General features: G+C 39.1%; 2 protein-coding genes across 4 annotated transcripts; both read right to left on the reverse strand.

Moving 5' to 3' along the window:
* Nucleotides 1–413: 413 nt before the first annotated feature.
* On the reverse strand, nt 414–2,705 carry mrps25 (mitochondrial ribosomal protein S25). The gene is made up of 4 exons (XM_039800557.1): nt 2,572–2,705; nt 1,724–1,830; nt 1,521–1,608; nt 414–1,111 (listed from the first exon to the last, which is right to left on the reverse strand). Exons 1-4 carry the CDS (start codon nt 2,703–2,705, stop codon nt 922–924), a joined length of 519 nt encoding a protein of 172 aa, XP_039656491.1. The 3' UTR covers nt 414–921.
* Nucleotides 2,706–4,858: 2,153 nt separating this feature from the next.
* On the reverse strand, nt 4,859–18,157 carry nr2c2 (nuclear receptor subfamily 2, group C, member 2). 3 transcript variants are annotated; one of them, XM_039801804.1, is made up of 15 exons: nt 17,992–18,157; nt 15,856–15,941; nt 15,477–15,572; nt 15,044–15,244; nt 14,772–14,877; nt 12,465–12,644; nt 12,111–12,267; nt 11,850–11,940; nt 11,072–11,217; nt 10,621–10,798; nt 10,095–10,216; nt 9,856–9,995; nt 8,257–8,394; nt 7,986–8,091; nt 4,859–7,273 (listed from the first exon to the last, which is right to left on the reverse strand). In XM_039801804.1, exons 2-15 carry the CDS (start codon nt 15,913–15,915, stop codon nt 7,099–7,101), a joined length of 1,896 nt encoding a protein of 631 aa, XP_039657738.1. In that variant the 5' UTR covers nt 15,916–15,941; nt 17,992–18,157; the 3' UTR covers nt 4,859–7,098. The 3 variants fall into 3 exon arrangements, with proteins under 3 accessions (XP_039657738.1, XP_039657737.1, XP_039657739.1); XM_039801803.1 differs by having other exon boundaries at nt 7,892–8,091; XM_039801805.1 differs by lacking the exons at nt 4,859–7,273; nt 7,986–8,091 and having other exon boundaries at nt 8,263–8,394; nt 9,824–9,995.
* Nucleotides 18,158–19,446: the final 1,289 nt, after the last annotated feature.

Genomic DNA, 19,446 nt, shown 5'->3' on the forward strand with positions numbered 1-19,446 from the left:
ATAGGCAACTTCAAGTCAACAAATAAGACATCAATCTGAAAGTCTTACTAAAACCCTGTGTGTACAGAAGTGTATCTGTATTTGTAAAGATCAACTAAACTCTTAGAGGTCAATGCAACATTTTAGCCAGGATTTTGTTTGTCAGTTAAATTAACACTACACGAATGCCATCAAGTATTATCACTCAGTGCTGCTAAGCCTTTTTACATGATTTGTCATGCTTTCCTGTCAGTCATAAAGTCCATATTTCTCTTCATAAACAAAAAAGTGTTTTGTATTGTCTGTTGATTTTTGATGTCCACAGAAGATTTTAAGCAAAACATGCAACACTAAATGTTTTGTGACAGTGTAAATAACTCGAGGAGCTTCTTCATGTGTATTAGCAGTTGATTTTAGCTAATTTGGTAAAACAATTTAGACACACATAAATTTATTAACTTTAGAAAACTCCCATCTCAGCACCAATAAAATTGTCATCTCTGTAAAATGTTTGTCATTCTTGCCATAAATCTGTTAACATGTTCAATCTCAACTCGATACTGCCTCTTGCATGAAAATACTTAGGATTTAGATTTTCCTAATGTTTACACAGAGCGACAACTACCGCCACACAGGCAAATCGTTTTTATTTGTTTAGATTGCAGTGTTGACACTGCTTGATGTAAATTGCATCCTGATATGTGGATTTTTCAACCCCATCACCTAAAAACACCAGGTTTGACAACAAGTTAGTCATGTTTGGGTAAGTTTCTGCTACTCATGTGGACTGGAGGGTCTCAGTCCAGCCAGTGGCGTTCTCACAATGCACAGCATAGTGGGACCCATTTAGTTACATGAATTTACAACAAAATATGCAATTCGGTAGTCCTTATATGTAATCGTACAAAATCAACAGTGCCATATTGTCCAGTTCTCAGCTTCTCACTCATGTGATGCTGCCATCTGGGCACGATATTTGCCCGTCATCTCCTTGGGCAGCGGCGTGCTGCCAGGACACGGCACCTGGCCCTCCACCTCACAGATACACTCCCTCAGACAGTACTTTTTGGGCCCAAAGTTGGCGGGGTTGGACGCCTGCATCTTGGCTCGAGCCTCAGCTTGTAACACTTCTCTGTAAACAGCGAAGGAGTAAAATCAATATATTTATAGATTATCTGGTCACTGCAGGGATGGGCCTTTTTCACAGAACACATTTGACATGTCATTGTGGGAAAAGCACAGTTGTAAATATAAAACTAATGATGGCTAAACTGCATTTTGCTGCTCCTGTATTGTGCATGCTGGCTCACCATGACACTGTCATGGCTTACTAGAACACTTGAATATACAGAGCCATCATTCATGTTATTCCTAACATGAATGATGACCTGTGCTTTTCCTAATCTGACAAATCAAAATATCTGCTTGCCCAAGTAAATTCATGGTTCTCTACAGGTAGTGATCTTATAACATCCATCAGGAATACATGGATGGGACTTCAATATATACTACCTAACTCACAACAACTCTCAATAGCTTACTCTGATTTGCCCAAAATCTTCTTGACATGTTGTGAAATTTGTTTGTGGTCCTTCCCTTCCACATCTACTAGAACTTGCTCTCCATCGTCTGCAAAAGAGACAGAGGATATTAACCCAAGCTTGATACAAAAAAATAAAAAATAATAATAATAATAATAATAATAATAATAATACAGGTCAAACAAGAGTGGAAGGATACACACCCAGGTAGAACTTCAAGAATGGTGATGGTGTCATATTTTTGAACATCATTATTTGAAGCCACTGGTTTTTGTACTGAATCTGAGGAATATTGAAGAACACAAACTTTCTGCAAAACAGAGAAAGTACACGAATTAAGAAAAGCTTCACATGAGAGGCAGTCTGACTTCTTCTAAATACATTTTTTGAGAAAACAAACCACTTTTTTGGTTAGTTTAAGTTAAAAAAATATTTGTGGTTCTGATTAATGGACGTGTTTAATTTACCCAACTATTCCATACTATTTTCTTATTAACAGTTGTCATAGCAATGGTCTTAAAGGCTGACTTAAGTGAGTTTTCTGAAGTTATTTAATCTAGCCAAGGAAATTGAAAAAATATGTCCACACACATTACTCATGATCTTTGAACATTGTCACATGTATTTATCTTCTGTAATAGCGATTCAGTTGTTACATGTGAAATATAATTAAATGCTTCAAAGATCCACAGAAGTATTCATGTATACCAAGTGTAATTGATGAGAAAAAAACAGGTGCTGGTAGCTTTACATTTTATGTATGACATTTGAAGTGACAGCGTTCTATGCATCGAGCTATCACTTCAGATGTCATGCATAAAATGCACGTTACTTTTTCACAGTAACGTTAATAGCTATGTACATGTATTGTATAAGAAGATAACGTTATTATAATGTTGAATTGAGATTGACAGAATTATGCATGCGCACTGAGCAGACACCGTTTTTTAGTGTGGTGGTACTTAATATGCTTTTGAGACATATTTGCAGTGTTTTATATACTGTCTATGGTTTTAGTTAGCTAGCTGAGCTAGCTGTTGTTAGCTCTGACCTTGCTCCGTCGCTGAGTTCTCCATGTGTGTTGTAATTGACCGTCATGATCTTCACTCTGTTTTTGAAGATGATGTCGCCTTTCTGGAGATATTCCAGAGTCCTCCTGATCGGAAACCTTCCTTTCATAGGCATTTTAAAGTCCTTTGTTATTTACAAATACCATTTGAAAGCAGCCTGCGCCTGGATGTAGAGACCAGAGCCAGAGCTAGTCGTAGACGGTCGTAGAAGCAGACCGAAGCTGGACCGAAGCAGACCGAGGCGCCTTTTGATGACGTCAAAAGTCGTCACCCACCGAGCTACCCATTGACATCTATGATTAGGCTCGTTCGAGATGAACTGCGCCTCGCCTGTAAAGTAGACGAGAGCAGGCGGCAGCAGCAGCGGGGGCGGTGACAAAAGTCCGCTCTCAAGTCGGACAGTTTTCCAGCTGACTCCAGCAGCCTTCAGGCTGAACAGGAAGTGACAGAAACACGGTCGTCCGATTCCGATTTAATAAAATGTTATCAGACCCCTATATCAGCTCCTACACAGTCTCCAGTTGTTTTTATTATGACAAAGTAGCTGTCAAAATTCTCTACATGCGATCTGTTGCTGATTTTAATAAACAACAGACTGTAGATGATCCGTAATCTGAACAGATTTAGTCTCTCTGACTTTTAAACACAACTATCAGCCACACAACATGTGTTCTGTACAGAATAAGCTTTTAAATCAGACAAATCACAGTTAAAATCCCTCCGATTGAAAATCAATAAAAAGTTTATATAAAACGTCATCATGTTGAGTCGATTCTGAACCAATCAGCTGTTTGATCAGCTGAGAGGCCGGCGTTTCCCAGCATGCCCTGGGTCCACCTGCGTCCGCCTGGCTCTTGCAGTTGGTGAAAAGCAACTGCGCTACCTGCGTCTCAGAACTGCGGCCGATCGCCGGTGATCGATTCTGCGCAGAATCGATCACCGGCGATCGGCGCCCAATGCATGCCGGTTAGATTTGTGTCCGACTTGATCCCGACTTGCTCTGACGTCATGCACACGTGGGCAACGATAATCTCACGAGACCAAGGCGGCCGCAGTTCTGAGACGCAGGTAGCGCAGTTGCTTTTCACCAACTGCAAGAGCCAGGCGGACGCAGGTGGACGCAGGGCATGCTGGGAAACGCCGGCCCCACAGCTGATCAAACAGCTGATTGGTTCAGAATCAACTCAACATGATGACGTTTTATATAAACTTTTTATTGATTTTCAATCGGAGGGATTTTAACTGTGATTTGTCTGATTTAAAAGCTTATTCTGTACAGAACACATGTTGTGTGGCTAGTTGATGAGTTAGAGATTTAAAAAATCTGTTCAGATTACGGATCATCTACAGTCTGTTGTTTATTAAAATCAGCAACAGATCACATGTAGAGAATTTTGACAGCTACTTTGTCATAATAAAACCAACTGGAGACTAGTAGTAGCTGAATAGGGTCTGATTAAATAATCGGAATCGGACCACCGTGTTTCTGTCACTTCCTGTTCAGCCTGAAGGCTGCTGGAGTCAGCTGGAAAACTGTCCGACTTGAGAGCGGACTTTTGTCACCGCCCCCGCTGCTGCCGCCTGCTCTCGTCTACTTTACAGGCGAGGCGCACTTCATCTTGAACGAGCCTATTGACATACAAGCTACCAAGGGAGCGACTTATAGAAAAAAAGGCTTGTTGACTTGTAGAAAAAAAGACAAATAACAAATAGCCTACAATAAAACAATTAATTGTTGCAAAAAAAATTACAAACAAGGAAAATAAATAACTAAAAACAAGAAAGCCAATTCTTACTTACTTAAATGTTTTGTTCTTGATCTAAATCTATCTTTTCTCCTTTATTGAACAACACATTTACAAACAGCAGGGCAGGTTGAACATTGTATTAAAATCCTTATGTGTCTGACTACAGAATACTGACTGCAGGGTTTTTCTGACCAGTAGTTTGAGTGAATGAGCCATCTTTTTAGATTAGATTAGATTAGATGAGATAATACTTTATTTATCCCACAATGGGGAAATTCACTTATTACAGCAGCAGTTTTTCCACAATAAAAACAAACCAACAAACAACCGAACAAACAAACAGGCAAACAACAGACAATGAGCAAAAAAAAAAAAGAACAAAAAAAAAGTGGGGTGATGTTGTCTATGTTGTTACCAAAGCTTAAAAACCTTTCAAATACCATTGGTCATTGTTTCACTTTAGCTGTAATATCCAGGTTTTGGACATCGGACAGACGTTTTCATTACAGACTCAGTCATGTCATATTTCATAATTGTTTATTTCTTTTATAGTGTGTGGCTTCAGAGAAGCCAGACTCAGAGACTGGAATGCTGATACAGGAGCTTAGTCTTTAATACATTTGTGTTATATTTTCATCGGTGTGAGGTAGAAATGTGGGGTCATGACAAACTTGAGAAAAACATGAATGTTGTTTCTCAATCTCAATGTTTGAAGAAATACATTTTACATGAGCAGAAAAACAAAGTACATTTTACATCGTATAAAATTTTAACCATAGGATACTCAATCCACACACAAAAATTTTGCTAATCTAATATCCTCTAATGTGGGAGCTGCTCATGGTAAATATTTTAAAGCCACAACATTTAAATAAACATTTTCAAATAGCATTTAATAAAATGCACTTAAGCAATTTTTTCATGCACTGCAATGCACTATAAAATTTCATAACAATGCTTGTTTTTAGGGCAAACAGCGACAAGATTATAAAACCCAGCTTAAAAACAACATGCACTCATTTTAATGAAACTACATGTACAAAGGTCATTTCACAACAGTGCCTTTATAAACAGTCTGTACGGGTTTCAAACCCCAAATATTACAATTGACATTTATTTAACAAGACATAATCATTATTGACTTCTTTACATTCCTGTTATCATTCATGTTGCTGTGAATGTCTATTCTGAGCCATTATACAAGAGGGTGAGCCGATGCAAGTCTCAATAAGGTCTTTAAGACGCACTCGAGACTGGCTTCCTAGAAGAGCTGGGGGGTTTTTAAATCAGGGAAACCTGCCCAAAAGTACTTTAAGTACACTTAGTATGCAACAAATTAAAGTTTTTAGAAAACACAGAAAACCCAAAGTATTAGTCAGCATGAACACGGAGGCTGATTGATGTGCACACTTAAGAGTACAAATGCAAACACAAGTACAAAAACAGTAGCATAGCTACACATAAGTAACATTTCTGAACCACAAATCTTAAAAAAAAAAAAAAAAAACTGCCACTGATAAATATACAAAATGCAGAGTGAGAAGCATTGTCATGACACTGATGGGACAGAAGGAAATAACAAATTGATTGTCGTAAAGGGAAAAGTGATGAAGTGATTGCACAGGTTATATTAGCAACATGTTCATGATAATCTAGAAATAAGTGTACTCCAAAAGCTAAAATCTCTGAGATGTCATTCAGTATAAAAAAAACACATAATGGTCATCTTAACTGGCTAATTGTTGCTTTGTGAATGCGAGTTAAAAGTGAAACTGAATGAAATCAGGTCATGTTGTAATGCACTGTGTGGTAGATAAATGCTATGAAAGACAGTCCATATGAATACAGATTAAGGACTATTTCATTGAGGTTTGAGTTAGTGTTTGTACCTGATTGGAGTTCTCATTCTAACTATTATTTAAATGTATTTAAAGTAAAGAACTGTACATTAATGTCTCTCACCTTTGAGGAAATGGTGTCAATTTCAAAACTGAAAAGAGAGACAATCATTGCAGCATGTTACTATTACTTGTGGTATGACGTTCAGAAAAGTCATACCTAAGTTTTTGTAATAGCCTGAATTCTCAATTTAGCAGCACATTCATTCAAATACCAGTTTATACTGCTCCAATGTTCCAAAATAGCAACATAAACAAATACTTAACAGCTTCAAAGTACACTTTTAAAGTAAGGACTTTACTTTAGTCTTTAGACTTTTAAATAGGTGAAATTTCACTTTCACATGTAAGATTTCTGTTTGAGCTTGTCGATACAGCTCATCTATTATCTGCAACCTAATGCGATATAATGTATGGGATAAATATGAGAGCATGGTAAGGCTTAGATAAGACTACGACAATTTGAAAGGCTTAGGTCAAAAAGTAAAATAGGCTACATATGTGATTAGCTTGAAGTGCCATAAAGGCATTAAAGGAGATTAGAACAGTTGCAGCTGCAGAGGATTCCTTTTCCATTCAGTACAGATGTACTGAGTTTAGAGCCAGAAATGTAAGAATACCACACTGTGTCAGCTCCAGAAAACATTCCAAGTGTCATCCTGGTTTTCTAATCCCCAATTATCTTAATCTACCAAGGATTCCTGAATGACTTGGCACCATGCATCATTACAAAACATGGGGCTGCTGCAGAACTTTAAACTGGGGTTCAACGGTAATCCCCACGAGAGACAAATAAGAGTACCTGAAGTGGAGACTCGCTAATCTTTAATTTGACAGTTCTGGGTACTGGAGTGATGGGGTGTCATTCTGTAGGGTCAGAGTCCTGGCTGTTATACTCAGCCGTCTCCATCTTGAGGATGTAGGGAATGATGCTGTCAATAGAGACATCACCTATCAAGCCAGTGAAAAAGAGCTCCTCTGTGATGCCCGAGTTCATGAGGCGCAGGGCTGGGAGACGGGTCAGGATGCGGGTCAACCTGGGGAAACAAGCACACAACAATTACTGCAAAGTCATCTTGATATCTTAAGATGATCCTTATTGTGCATTTACAGTGCCAAAATCTATGTCAGTTAGCTAGACAGACACCTAAATCCTCTATACCAGTGATTCCCAGCCTTTTTTGTCAGATGTAGTCCCACAGCAGCATCAGATGAGCTCAAGTACCCCTCAACACCCCTGATCATGTCCCAAATGTATTCATTTTAATGTATTTTAAACTACAAAAGTGGACATAGTGGGTTAGGATTAGGGTTAGTCTATGTCCTGGATTTGTCTATGTTTAGGCTTGGTTTCTTTATTTCTGTATTGGTCAGGTTTGCATTCTTACTAGTACTACCACTTGGAGTGGATGTTTCAACCTATAACCCAGTACTTTTAGCTTTCTATCAGTTGAGCTACTACACAATCTTTTCGTGTACCATCGGCAACTGCATAAGTACCCCCTGGGGCACACATACTCAAGGTTGGGAATCACTGCCCCATACCTTAAGCTCTCAAGGAATAGAGGATACTTTTCAGGTTCCCAAGTAGGTAGCACTTAAGTATTATTGTGAAGATTGAACTACATATCAGGTTAAACCTCTTTTAAACTTACTTTCACAACGATCACCTGTAATTCACTATGGCTTACTGCTACCACTATGGTGGGCAGGTTGAGCTGACTGGTTAGACTGGAGGTATGAATGCACCTGTAGGTGTCATCTGGGTAGGTTTTCTGCACGTAGTCCTGCAGCTCCATCAAGGCTTTCTCCTGGAATTTCTCAATCTGCCCGCTGCTGTCCACACCTGGGTGATCTGATGAAGTCAAACACAACAGTTGTTGTCCAAACTGCAAATACAAGTAATTTATTCAAATCAATTTCACTCTTCCATGGAATTCTTTTTATTTGAATGATGAACGCTTGAATGTCTATTATTAACTTGACTAAGAAAAGCAGAAACTCCTCGAAGCAGACTCACCAGGGCTGAACAACACTATAGCTTTCAGGTAGGCATATTCGTAGCTGTCAGTCTCCAACCTCGTCATGCTGTTACAGAACTCCTGGAACTTCCAAATGTGCTCCATCACCTGCTTCACCCTCTCCCCCGAAAGCTTGTCTGGGAGAGAAGAAAATGTTTCACATATTAAAGTCATTAACTAACAGTAATGGGGACAACCTTTGATGGTGATATGTATTTGTTATAAGTGCCTTTCCTGGTTAGATAAAGCTTAAAGTAAGTTATGAATCTTAAAGTGATGGTTCGGAGTAATTTCACCCTAGGGTCCTTTGCACCATGACCTCGAGCCAAACACCCCCCCAGAAGCTTTTTTCACCTGGGTCTAACATTGGGAGAGTTAGCGTAGAGTAGCGTTATCAGCTGAATAGCTTAGCGCAGAGGCTAATTGACCCACGCTGTATCGGTAAATGACCCCACTAATAATGCCCGAAATGATACCAAACTTCTACACTAGTACAGGTTATGTACTCATAAAACCGATGGATTGGAAAGTTTGTAAGTACACCAGAAGTTTATGAACACTTACCTGCTCTCTTCTGCTCTCTGTTGTTGTTGCTGCTGCTGCTGCTGCTGCTACCTGCAGTTAGACGAGTGCTTAGGGCCGTCTACAAATTACTACACCGAAAAGAGATACAACAAAAATATTTATTAATTTAATGATTAAATAAGGTAATGTCTCCAAACTTACTTCAATTATTACTTGTCTCCTGCTAGTTATACTACATAATACTTAAAAAAAAAAGTTAAATTAAAAAATATTTTTGTTGCATCTCTTTTCGGTGTTGTAATTTGTAGACGTCCCTAAGCACTCGTCTTACAGCAGCAACAACAACAGCAGAGAGCAGAAGCCAGCAGGCAAGTGTTATTTACATAAACCTCTGGTGTACTTGCAAACTTTCCAATCCATCGTTTTATGAGTACATAACCTATATGTACTAGTGTAGACGTTTGGTATCATTTCGGGCATTATTAGTGGGGTCATTTACGAGATACAAACGTGGTCCATTAGCCCCCGCGCTTATAACGCTACTTCACGCTTAACTCTCCCAATGTTAGACCCAGGTGAAAAAGTTTGGGGTGTTTGGTTCGAGGTCATGGTGCAAAGGACCCTAGGGTGAAATTACTCCGAACCATCACTTTAAGATTCATAACTTACTTTAAGCTTTATCTAACCAGGAAAGGCACTTATAACAAATACATATCACCATCAAAGGTTGTCCCCATTACTGTTAGTTAATGACAGATTTTTTTCATGTTGTTTCTGTGGTATCTGAGCCATCATGTATGAAACAAACACCGTGTAATACCCTAATGTGTAACAATAGAATGATGAAACACATTATTTTTCAAAATCTAATCAACAAAGCCTACAATGCCACAAGTGTTTGACAAATTAATAAAACAATGGGAGAAAACATGGCTATAGTCCTCCCCAGACGTTCTTCTACGCTTTAGGTCTAGTCTGTTATGACAACACAAAATAAAAATCACATTTCTTGACTCCTGTTTGTACGTGTGTGTGTCCTACTGAGGAGGGATGACGAGGTCTGTGGTCCATACCATCCTGGATGCTGCTTTGAAGGTGGTTGATGATGGCAGCGAGGATGGTCGACAGGTTCATCTCATGAGCGCACTGAGCAAGACCCAAAGTGAACAGCTCATTCCAGCAGGCTCGCACCAAACTGGTGTTTGCCTCCTGACTGAGAAAAAAAAAAACTAGATGAGTGTGAGCATGTAGACAATAATGCAAGGGGCGTAACTGTATAATGTAGGTCTTCCTGTCTCAAATGCATTCTCACCCAAGAGCTGAAAAGGCAGGGATAGAGCGTGCCCAGTGCATGGAGAGAAAGAGAAGTCTAGATGCTGACTCACAGATGTAGTGTACATTCAGATACTCGGGCATGGGGCTGGGCATGGTCAGCTAGATCAAGAGGAAAAGATAGAGAAGGAGGACATAGGAAAGAAAGTTATAAATAAAATATCTGACAAATGACTACCTACAGATGAATGCCAAAGTAAAAGAAACACAAACAAGTGTCTCAATTGCAATTGACAACAAGCCACTTGAACAGTGTCTGTATGTTTCGACAGAATACAGCTTTAGCTAATACACAATTCAAGATTGTAAGATAAACATGCATGTACATGATGGTCTTCATTTTTAAGAATTAGCCATATGAATAAAGGCTTTTTTAATTGTTTTGTAATTTTATGACCCAGTGGCCCTTTTGACAACTCAGTCAATTTGTATCCCTAAATCATAAATAATAAGTATCAAATGTGTTGTTCTTTGGGCCATTAGCTGTATCAGTTGACCTCACCCACCTTAAAGCCAACATGGCTGTCTGTGAGCAGTGGTCCTTCCACCTCAATGATGGGGGTCTCCTGGTCTCGACCAATCAGCTGGATGGTTGTTCCACCGACACACTGAGGCTTATCTGCCAGACTCAGTCCAACCCCTACTTCAGGTGGGTTGAAAACTTTGGCCAGGGTGTCAAAGGCACTGTGCACAACAAACACACACACACACACACACACACACACACACACACACCTTCCTTTAAATTAACTAATTTGACAGAAAACTCTCTGCAACATAAATAAAAATGTGTTTTGTCATTTGTTTTTACTTGTTTGCCTCTGTAGAGACAAACATGCTCAATTTTAAATAATCTGACCAAGAAAAGATGAGAATTCATGAGGGGCCTGTTGAAGTGATGAGACGTTGCAGATACCGCTAACAAACTCCCCTCCTCTCTGTGAACTGCTGACTGACCGTGTTATCTCGCTGGCAGATTGCTCCTCATGTTGGCTGTCTGAGGTATCACCATTGTTTAGAGTCTCTCTTAGTGAGTCACTCAGGTTTGCCAGTGATGTTACCACATTGGCTAGTGTCCCCAAGTCTCCCTGCCCAGGATCCATCTGAAGACAAATGACACAATGCAGATCATTTTCAATCAAATAGGTCAGCTGAACTGGGATCCACTATAGACACAAAATAGTGTGTCTTAAACTGGAGCACAAGTACAACACAAGTACAAAAATGAGTTGGAGAAATGACAAATGCTTCTTTAAACATATTAAAAGGATAAATAAAGAACAATTTGTTGTTCTAAAACCAGCCATCTGCAGCTCTATATTTTTCTTTTGGTTCATAGTTCATGGTGCCTTTTTCTCTTATTTTCAACATTGAGGACACAGTTATCTTGTTTGAATAAACTTTATTGGAACTGTCAATGGACAAACCGACTGGGAGCTCAGTCCTTACACGTACAGTGGGAACATAAAAGTTGCATATTCTGGCAAAAAGGCAGATGAAAACATGTACTGTGAGTTAACATACAGTACAAGATGAATAAAAACAGGTTTACAGATTCTCAACCTTTGAAAACCTTTCAACCAAAAATCTTTATTTTTTTTTTTACCTCAAAATTCTACACCAAATATAACAGCCTTAGCTGCAATAGCAACAAAACCTTCCAACATCTCAGGAGACAGACAGCAGCAGAACAGGCAGGCAGTTATATTTACAGTTACTGCAGTAGCAGCTATACCTTTGAGTCAGTGGCCAGCAGTAAAGTTCCATCACTTTGGATGACTGGCTGCTGGATATTAACCAGCATGCCCTGGTCCAGCAGGCTGGATCTGCACATGTCACAGAGCATTATCATCATCATCATCATCATCATCATCATCATCATCATCATCATCATCATCATCATCATCATAATCAAGTTCACATATCAACAACATCAACAGCTGAGAGATAGAACAACAGAGCCTGAGGTTTGTCTGTAGGTCTGATTCCCACTGACCTGGAGCCATCTGTCTCTGTATCAGAGATAAAGGTTGGTGTGGCGATGAGCGGACTGTTTAGGTCCTTGCGAATGTAGATCTTCTGGGTGGAGGCAGCACAGTTGGCGTGCTTCTCTCTGGGCACTACATCGACTGGCTTTCTCTCACTCTGGACAGCTAAGGACAGACAAAAAGAAAATGTTAGAACTACTTTTACTGTCTATTGCAGGCAAAAAACAATATTCCAGACTTTGTAAATTATATTTTTGAGGGAACTTCAAAACCTGCAGATACCCTGATAATACTTGATGTGTTTTTGAGTGTTTTTGTCAACATGTTTTCATATGGTGTCCTGGATTTGGATGCAAACTCACAGTCAGTCTTCATCCCCATGTTAAGGCATTTCCTTAACCGGCAGAACTGGCAGCGATTGCGGTGGTGTTTGTTGATGATGCAGTCCTGTTTACTGCGGCAGCTGTAGGTCAGGTTCTTCCTCACGCTCCGCTTGAAGAAGCCTTTACATCCCTCACAACTGACTGCTCCGTAGTGACGCCCTGAAAACAGAGAAAACTAGTCAGTGTGTGAGCCACTGTATGCACCTTTGATTACTGACAATGTGCAGCATTGACTCAGGAACATGCAACACACCAAGCTAACGGACATGTGTATCAGAGTGTGTGACTGACTTGAACTAAAAGGTTTATGGACTCTATTGAAGAGCTTGACAGCTTAAACTTCACAACAGCTGGAAATGTGAGTGACAATGATAATTGTGTGGGTCGTAATTAACTGATCATAATCTACATGATTTTGAACAAGATATTGACCCTGAAAACAATATAAACAACAACTGTTATTACTCAATCAATTTAACACAAACATAAAATCTGAACCTGGAATGTTAATCATTAATTTACGGATGCGTATTGCATTCACCATAGAACAGAACCATAGAATTTTTTTTAGACACCTTATCTCGTAATTACGAGAAAATATCTCATAATTATGAGATCCTCATCTCGTAATTATGAGAAAAGATCTCGTAATTATGAGATAATTTAAAAACACCTGGAAGGCTGCATATCTAGGAAAACGCTTAACGAAAAAGCTTAACGTGGTTTAATGTATCTCAACAACGATCAATCATCACCAGATTTATCATGGTCATATCTTGTCATGAACACTTAAGTCTGTCAAAAAAACTAAATCTAAATCCAACGATTATAGAAGTTATCTCACGTTAATGTTTTCTTCATCATTGGCCCTATGGCGAGGAAAAAGCTTAACGTAGTTTAATGTACCTAAACAATGATCAATGATTACCTAATTTCTCTCTCATATTGCTCCTCATAACCACTGAAAACTGTCAGAAACTCGAACCCAAAGTCCAATTATTATGGACATTATCTGACATTAAGCGTTTCTGCTTCATTAGAGCCTATTAGGAAAAAGCTTAACGTGGTTGAATGTACCTAAACAATGATCAATCATCACCAAATTTCTCTCTTATATTACCCCTCATAACCACGGAAAACTGTCAAATAATCTAACCCAAAGTCCAATTATTATGGACGTTATCTGACATAAAGCGTTTCTGCTTCACAGCAGGGCAGCAGAGAGGCTGGGGGTTGACTCTCCACGGTTCTCATTGGCTTTATAAGTCCTAATGTGAAAAAGCTTAAATATTATGGCCGTTATCTGACACTAAAGCGATGCTGCTCAATTAAGGGTATTGTAAGGAAAAAATACAAAAAACAACGTTAAAAATTACGCTGGTTTAATCGCATAGAACGAGCGATCAATCATCACCAAAATCCTCTCCTATATGATGATTGATCGTTGTTTGTACATTAAACCACGTTAAGCTTTTTCACGTTAAGTTTTTTCCTCACAATAGGCTACCCTTAATGGAGCAGCAACGATTAGTGTCAGATATTTGGACTTTGGGTTAGATTTTTTGACAGTTTTAAGTGGTTATGATGAGCAATATAGGAGAGGAGTTTGGTGATGATTGATCGTTGTTTAGGTACATTAAACCACGTTAAGCGTTTTAGAATGTACCCTAGATATGCCGCCTTCCAGGTTTTAAAATTATCTGATAATTATGAGATCTTTTCTCAAAATTTTAAAGCTTAAAAGTATGTGTATTTTGATTTGTGGGGTGCTTTTGTGGAATAGTCTGAATGAATCGATATACACATAGTGTAAACAAGTTGCAATTTAAAAAAAGGTACAAAAGATTTATTTTTGAAAAGTACAAAAGTGAGGAAAGAGAGTTACACTGATGTTATGTTTTTTTTCTTCCTTATCTTAATATCTAGATAAAGTAGGACGGAAATTGGAGTAGTATGTTTTATTATTATTTAAAATGGTCTGTTTGATTTATCTTGTTTGACTGTGATTTAGTTGTGGTAAAGACTTGGGGTACGACCTGATAAGCCTAGGGCTTCTACCTATCCCTTTTCGAACGTTATGTTGAAAGTTCTTTTTTGTTATATATATGTTATATATAAAACATTTTTTTATTTGTTTATACATTTTAAATATATCTTTTAATAGTTCGAAATAAATATTTCATTCATTCATTCAAAACATTCAGTTACATTTGGCATCAGGATACACAAGTCAAAACACACACAAATCCTTACATCACCAGGTAATGCAGCTCTAAGCTTTAGTACCTGAAGCCTTGTCCCCACACACCACACAGTACTCCACTGGCTGTGGCCGGCTCAAGTCCCCTGACTGCCCTAACAACCGTTCCATTGACACTGGATCTGTGACGATCTGAAAAGCAATGTCAAACACAGGCCATTAATCTTGTGTTTCACCTTAAAAATGTCAAAATTATGGTTATGACATTGACTGACAACAAATATCAAGACTAAAAAGATATTGCCAATAGTATCAACACTAACCATGATGATATTGGTGATATTATGGGGAAATGTACCTGTATCCTTCCTGGCATCAGGCTGTCTGCAGCAGTGAAGATGAGCTGCTTAGTGTTGTGGCTGTCTGGTGAGGCCAGGATAACCTTGCCAGCCCCTGAGCTGTCGGCCGTAGTCAGAATGAACTGCTGTTTGGGAGCACAGGACGGCTTCATCGCTGTCACGATCTGGATCTTCTGACCTGTCTGCTGGTCAGTTACAATCTGAGGGTGTTAGAGATGGAAGAGGGAGACAGAAAGAGAGGGAGGTGGAAATAAACACGCACCAATGGGGTTGAAGTTAAAAAAAGAAAGAAGACAGAGTGCCATTGAAGGTGGGAGAGATAAGTCACATGTTTTAACTTCTTCGTTGCCAATGCGCCAAAAAAGGACAACATCAACAGGTAGCAGCAGTGTCACAAATAAAGTCAAATAATGTTGAGAGTATAGCAGTTACCTGTATCCTTTGTGGTGTTGTGGCAGGCTCAGTGGAGATGACCTGAAAGCGCTGTGGAGACTCACTCATCACTGAGTCTGAAGGAGACGATGACACCTACATTTTGAAACACATTTCAACAAGCTTAAATACATACAAATTACAATCAATAAGTTTGCAACACATATATTTTACTTGAATTTTATTATACAACACTTATATGTGAATACAGGTCTGAACGGTCTAGAAAACCTCTGTCTAGAAAGTATGTATCCATGGCAACAAATAAAAGCAGCAGCATTACATTATTTCAACTTAAATAACCTTTGTATGGGTTATATGGAACAACTCAGACTGCAAACAAACAGTGCATCATGAAATTCTCCCTCTGCACGCTCACCTCTGCCTCGTGCTCAGAGTCCACTTTCTGCTGAGAGAGCAGATTCAGGTTGGTCGTCATGATGATGTAAGGGTCATTAGTGAGGTCTGTTAGGAAAGATGCCACGGACAATCAACCACAAAGGTGCAAACTGTCACAGAAGAGCAGGCCAACGCTACGACAGATTTACTGTATGAATACAATGTCAGTGCTGGTGGATCATAGATGACATGATGACATTGGTTGAAATACAAAAGTTGAATCCATTGATGACTTAGAGGGGATGATTTGTCTGATTTTATGTGACTTGGATGATGTAGCAGCACAGCAATTATTCAACTCTCCATTGTTTTGACGCACTGTTAAAAACGTCACTCAAGACATAAAAAAAAAAAAAGTGAAACGTTTGGGTCGTGCGAGAGAAAACTCAGATTGGACAGATAGTCTAGCTAGCTCTCTCAATTTACCATGCAGAGATCTGAGGAGCAGTTAACCATAGTCCTCATAAATCCATCGGAGTTTAAAATTCCAACACAAAAAAACGGAAGGAAACAGACATCGGCAAAAAGACATGCATCCGGCGGAATATCCTGCGGCATCGGAGCAATCCCATGGAACATCGTGAATATAGACTATGTCACCAGAAGCCAAGTCTATGACCTCTGAGTGCGACCTAGACATGAGATTTGAGAGACGGTTGATAACTAGATTATACTACAGTCTGATGAAACCTCACATTTTCCAATATGACACTGTAACAAAGGCAGACAACTGATGTCCCTCTATAGAAATGTACCACCTTTTATATATGAACATCCCTACATAACATAACGGCTGCTTTTCCTGCAGTCTTCGCTTCCATTTTTAGGTAACAAACCCGGTGTGTCACTTTACATGTGACTTTATACTGATTATAGTATATATCTGCATATTCACACACAGAGAATAAGCTGACACCACAGAAAAAGATTTTTACTTCATTAGAAAAAAAGACTGCGAAAATGTAATAGTTGAACTCTGAAATCTGAGTGTTTGCACTTTTGTTAAATGTTTTTCTTTCTATGTAATAGTTGTCTAAAGAGCAAAAATAACTATGTGAAAAGAACCACAAATCATCAAATGCAAAGTGACCACACATTGAGATCACTGCATTTTGTAACAGTTGGCCGAAGTGCATCAAATCAGTGAAGAAACACTGTAATAAAGTATTATCCACTGAGGCATCTCCCCTACCCAGTCTGTTGGTTCTTGAAAGCCGATAAAACTGTATACCAATTGTGAGTGAACACTATGCATTTGGGCATCTCCTTTGGCAGAATTACGTAAGTAATAGCATCTACTCCAACCATTAATTACCTCCTTTGCACTTGATAGTTTCGACTATATCTTTGCTGAGTGGGATTATAACAAATAATAATTTGACAGCATGAACTGATTAATGTGCCTGCAGTAGCTCCTATGCTACTCCTATGCTCACTGACCAAAGGGAGGAGCATGCTGCTTCATATTGTTTACCGATTGGTCTAACAGAGTGTCCATCAGTACCTCCCTTTACAAACGCATCACAATACACAGAACAAAATGGACAATCTGGCAGTCAGCCAATAATACTGGAGACGAATCCTTGTGATATATATTAGAGCAATTTTCTTTCCAGACAGTAGAGCAGCCGACTGTTGATGTACTGGTAGTAAATGTAGAAATGCATCTTTGTTGAATAATGTAATAGTCATGTCAACACCCTTAAGTCCCCGAGATGGCAAAGGTAATAGGGTCGAGTTCAACTGCAGCTTTGCTATGTTAGCTGTTTAAGCTAGCTTAATACAATCAAACGGAACAACGGCTGCAGCAAGAGCTGACTGCACCCGTCTCTCCCCCTGGATTTGTCATTCTAGCATGCAGGGATTGGTTCAGGTTCCAGTCTACAGAGGTGTCACATATTAATAGTTAGTGTAACTGTCTGTTAAGCACATCCGCGTAGCCAGACTCCGCCCAGCGTTTCACGGTCCTTGCCCGCATCCCGAGCTGCCAGAGTCGGGCAGGAAGCAAGCTCCGCGTCGGCTAGCTAACAAGTTAGCTAGAAGATTAGCTGCGCTCTTTTATCATCCAGTATCTCAGGGAGCTTTCTACGGTTTTCAATCCGGGACTGAGACTTACCTCCGAGAAACGCTGGTCACAGATTTCGGGCTCTCTGCTATTTTATAAAATATTTGTTTTGGTTTTCTTCTGTTAAAGGTCATAGTTCGTGACCCCGCACCGCCAGCGCATTGATGATGGTTGAGGGTTTTTTTCTCCTTCCTCTCTGTCGTGTCCCCGCGCGCCTCCAACACCCCCCACCCACCCTTGGCGCGAGCCAGACAGAACTGACGTCATCATGTCTGACTGTCTATGGACTTTGTTGTCAAGTTATGTATTATACAATTAACACAGTAAAAGTGTACTAACAGACGTATTGGAGACATACGTATCATAAGCATTGTTTTCTTGTCTGCTCTCTTCGATAAAATAGAATGGCAAAGCCTGGAGATGGGAGATTGAGAGAAATTGTGACGACTAGGCCTACATTAAGTCAAGGAGATGTCATATAAGACAATACATATAACTTATCTGGTAAACAACTGGTTTAAAATGTTATATATTTCTATAATAAATAAATAAAAAAGTCAAGATATGTAACACATCTTTTAAAGAAAAATGGAGATAATGGAGTTGTGTAGTTTTGCAACTGCATTGTCCTCATCAAGTAAACCACTACATTAAATAGTATAGAATGGACATCAGTGGACTGGAAGGCTGCTGAGGTCTCTCTGGACTCACTCACTAACTGTAACTGGACTTACATTTACATTTATATTCGTAGCAACTTTGACATAGTGCAATATAAATCTTTTTGTACAATTTATATTATTCCCCATTTTGCACATCCAATGCAAAACCTGCACACTATGCATGCACCTTTAAAGGGCATATTTTTTGTTTACTTTTTAGTCTTTTACTTGTATCTATCTATATATCTATCTATCTATCTATCTATCTTGAATAAACAAATACATCATCTATTAACACACATTTCTTTCCAGTGTTTCTTTGTGCACTTGGTTCCATTTTCCATGAGAATGACTTCAAATTGGCATTAACCATTTGCTTGCATTTCGTGAGCTTAGAATTATAAGGTTCTATCTCCATTTAGGGTAGTTCTGAGATATTGAGCATCATAGTTTTTACATCCCAGCTGGCAAAACTGTTATGTAGTATAATCTACTATTAATAACTAACAAAATATTTTTTTTACAAAAATAACACCACACAGGCATTAATAAACACCTAATTGATCAGATTATGTCAAAAACTCAATTTCGACCAAAAGTGGAGATAGAACCTTATAATTCTAAGCTCACGATTTGCATGACCATCTCTCCCATTTTATGGAAACAACAATTAGGGGCCCTATCTTGCACTCAGCGCAATTGCCTTTGTACACCGATGCATGTATCATTCCTATTTTGCAGCCGACGCACAGCGGACTTTTCCCTCCACAGACGCACGTCGGTAAATTAGGGAATGTATTTGCGCTCCAGGGGGCGGTTCAGCGAAAAGAGGAGGCGTGTTCCG

Source organism: Perca fluviatilis, chromosome 5 (genome assembly GCF_010015445.1).
Source record: "Perca fluviatilis chromosome 5, GENO_Pfluv_1.0, whole genome shotgun sequence".
Lineage (NCBI taxonomy): Eukaryota > Metazoa > Chordata > Actinopteri > Perciformes > Percidae > Perca > Perca fluviatilis.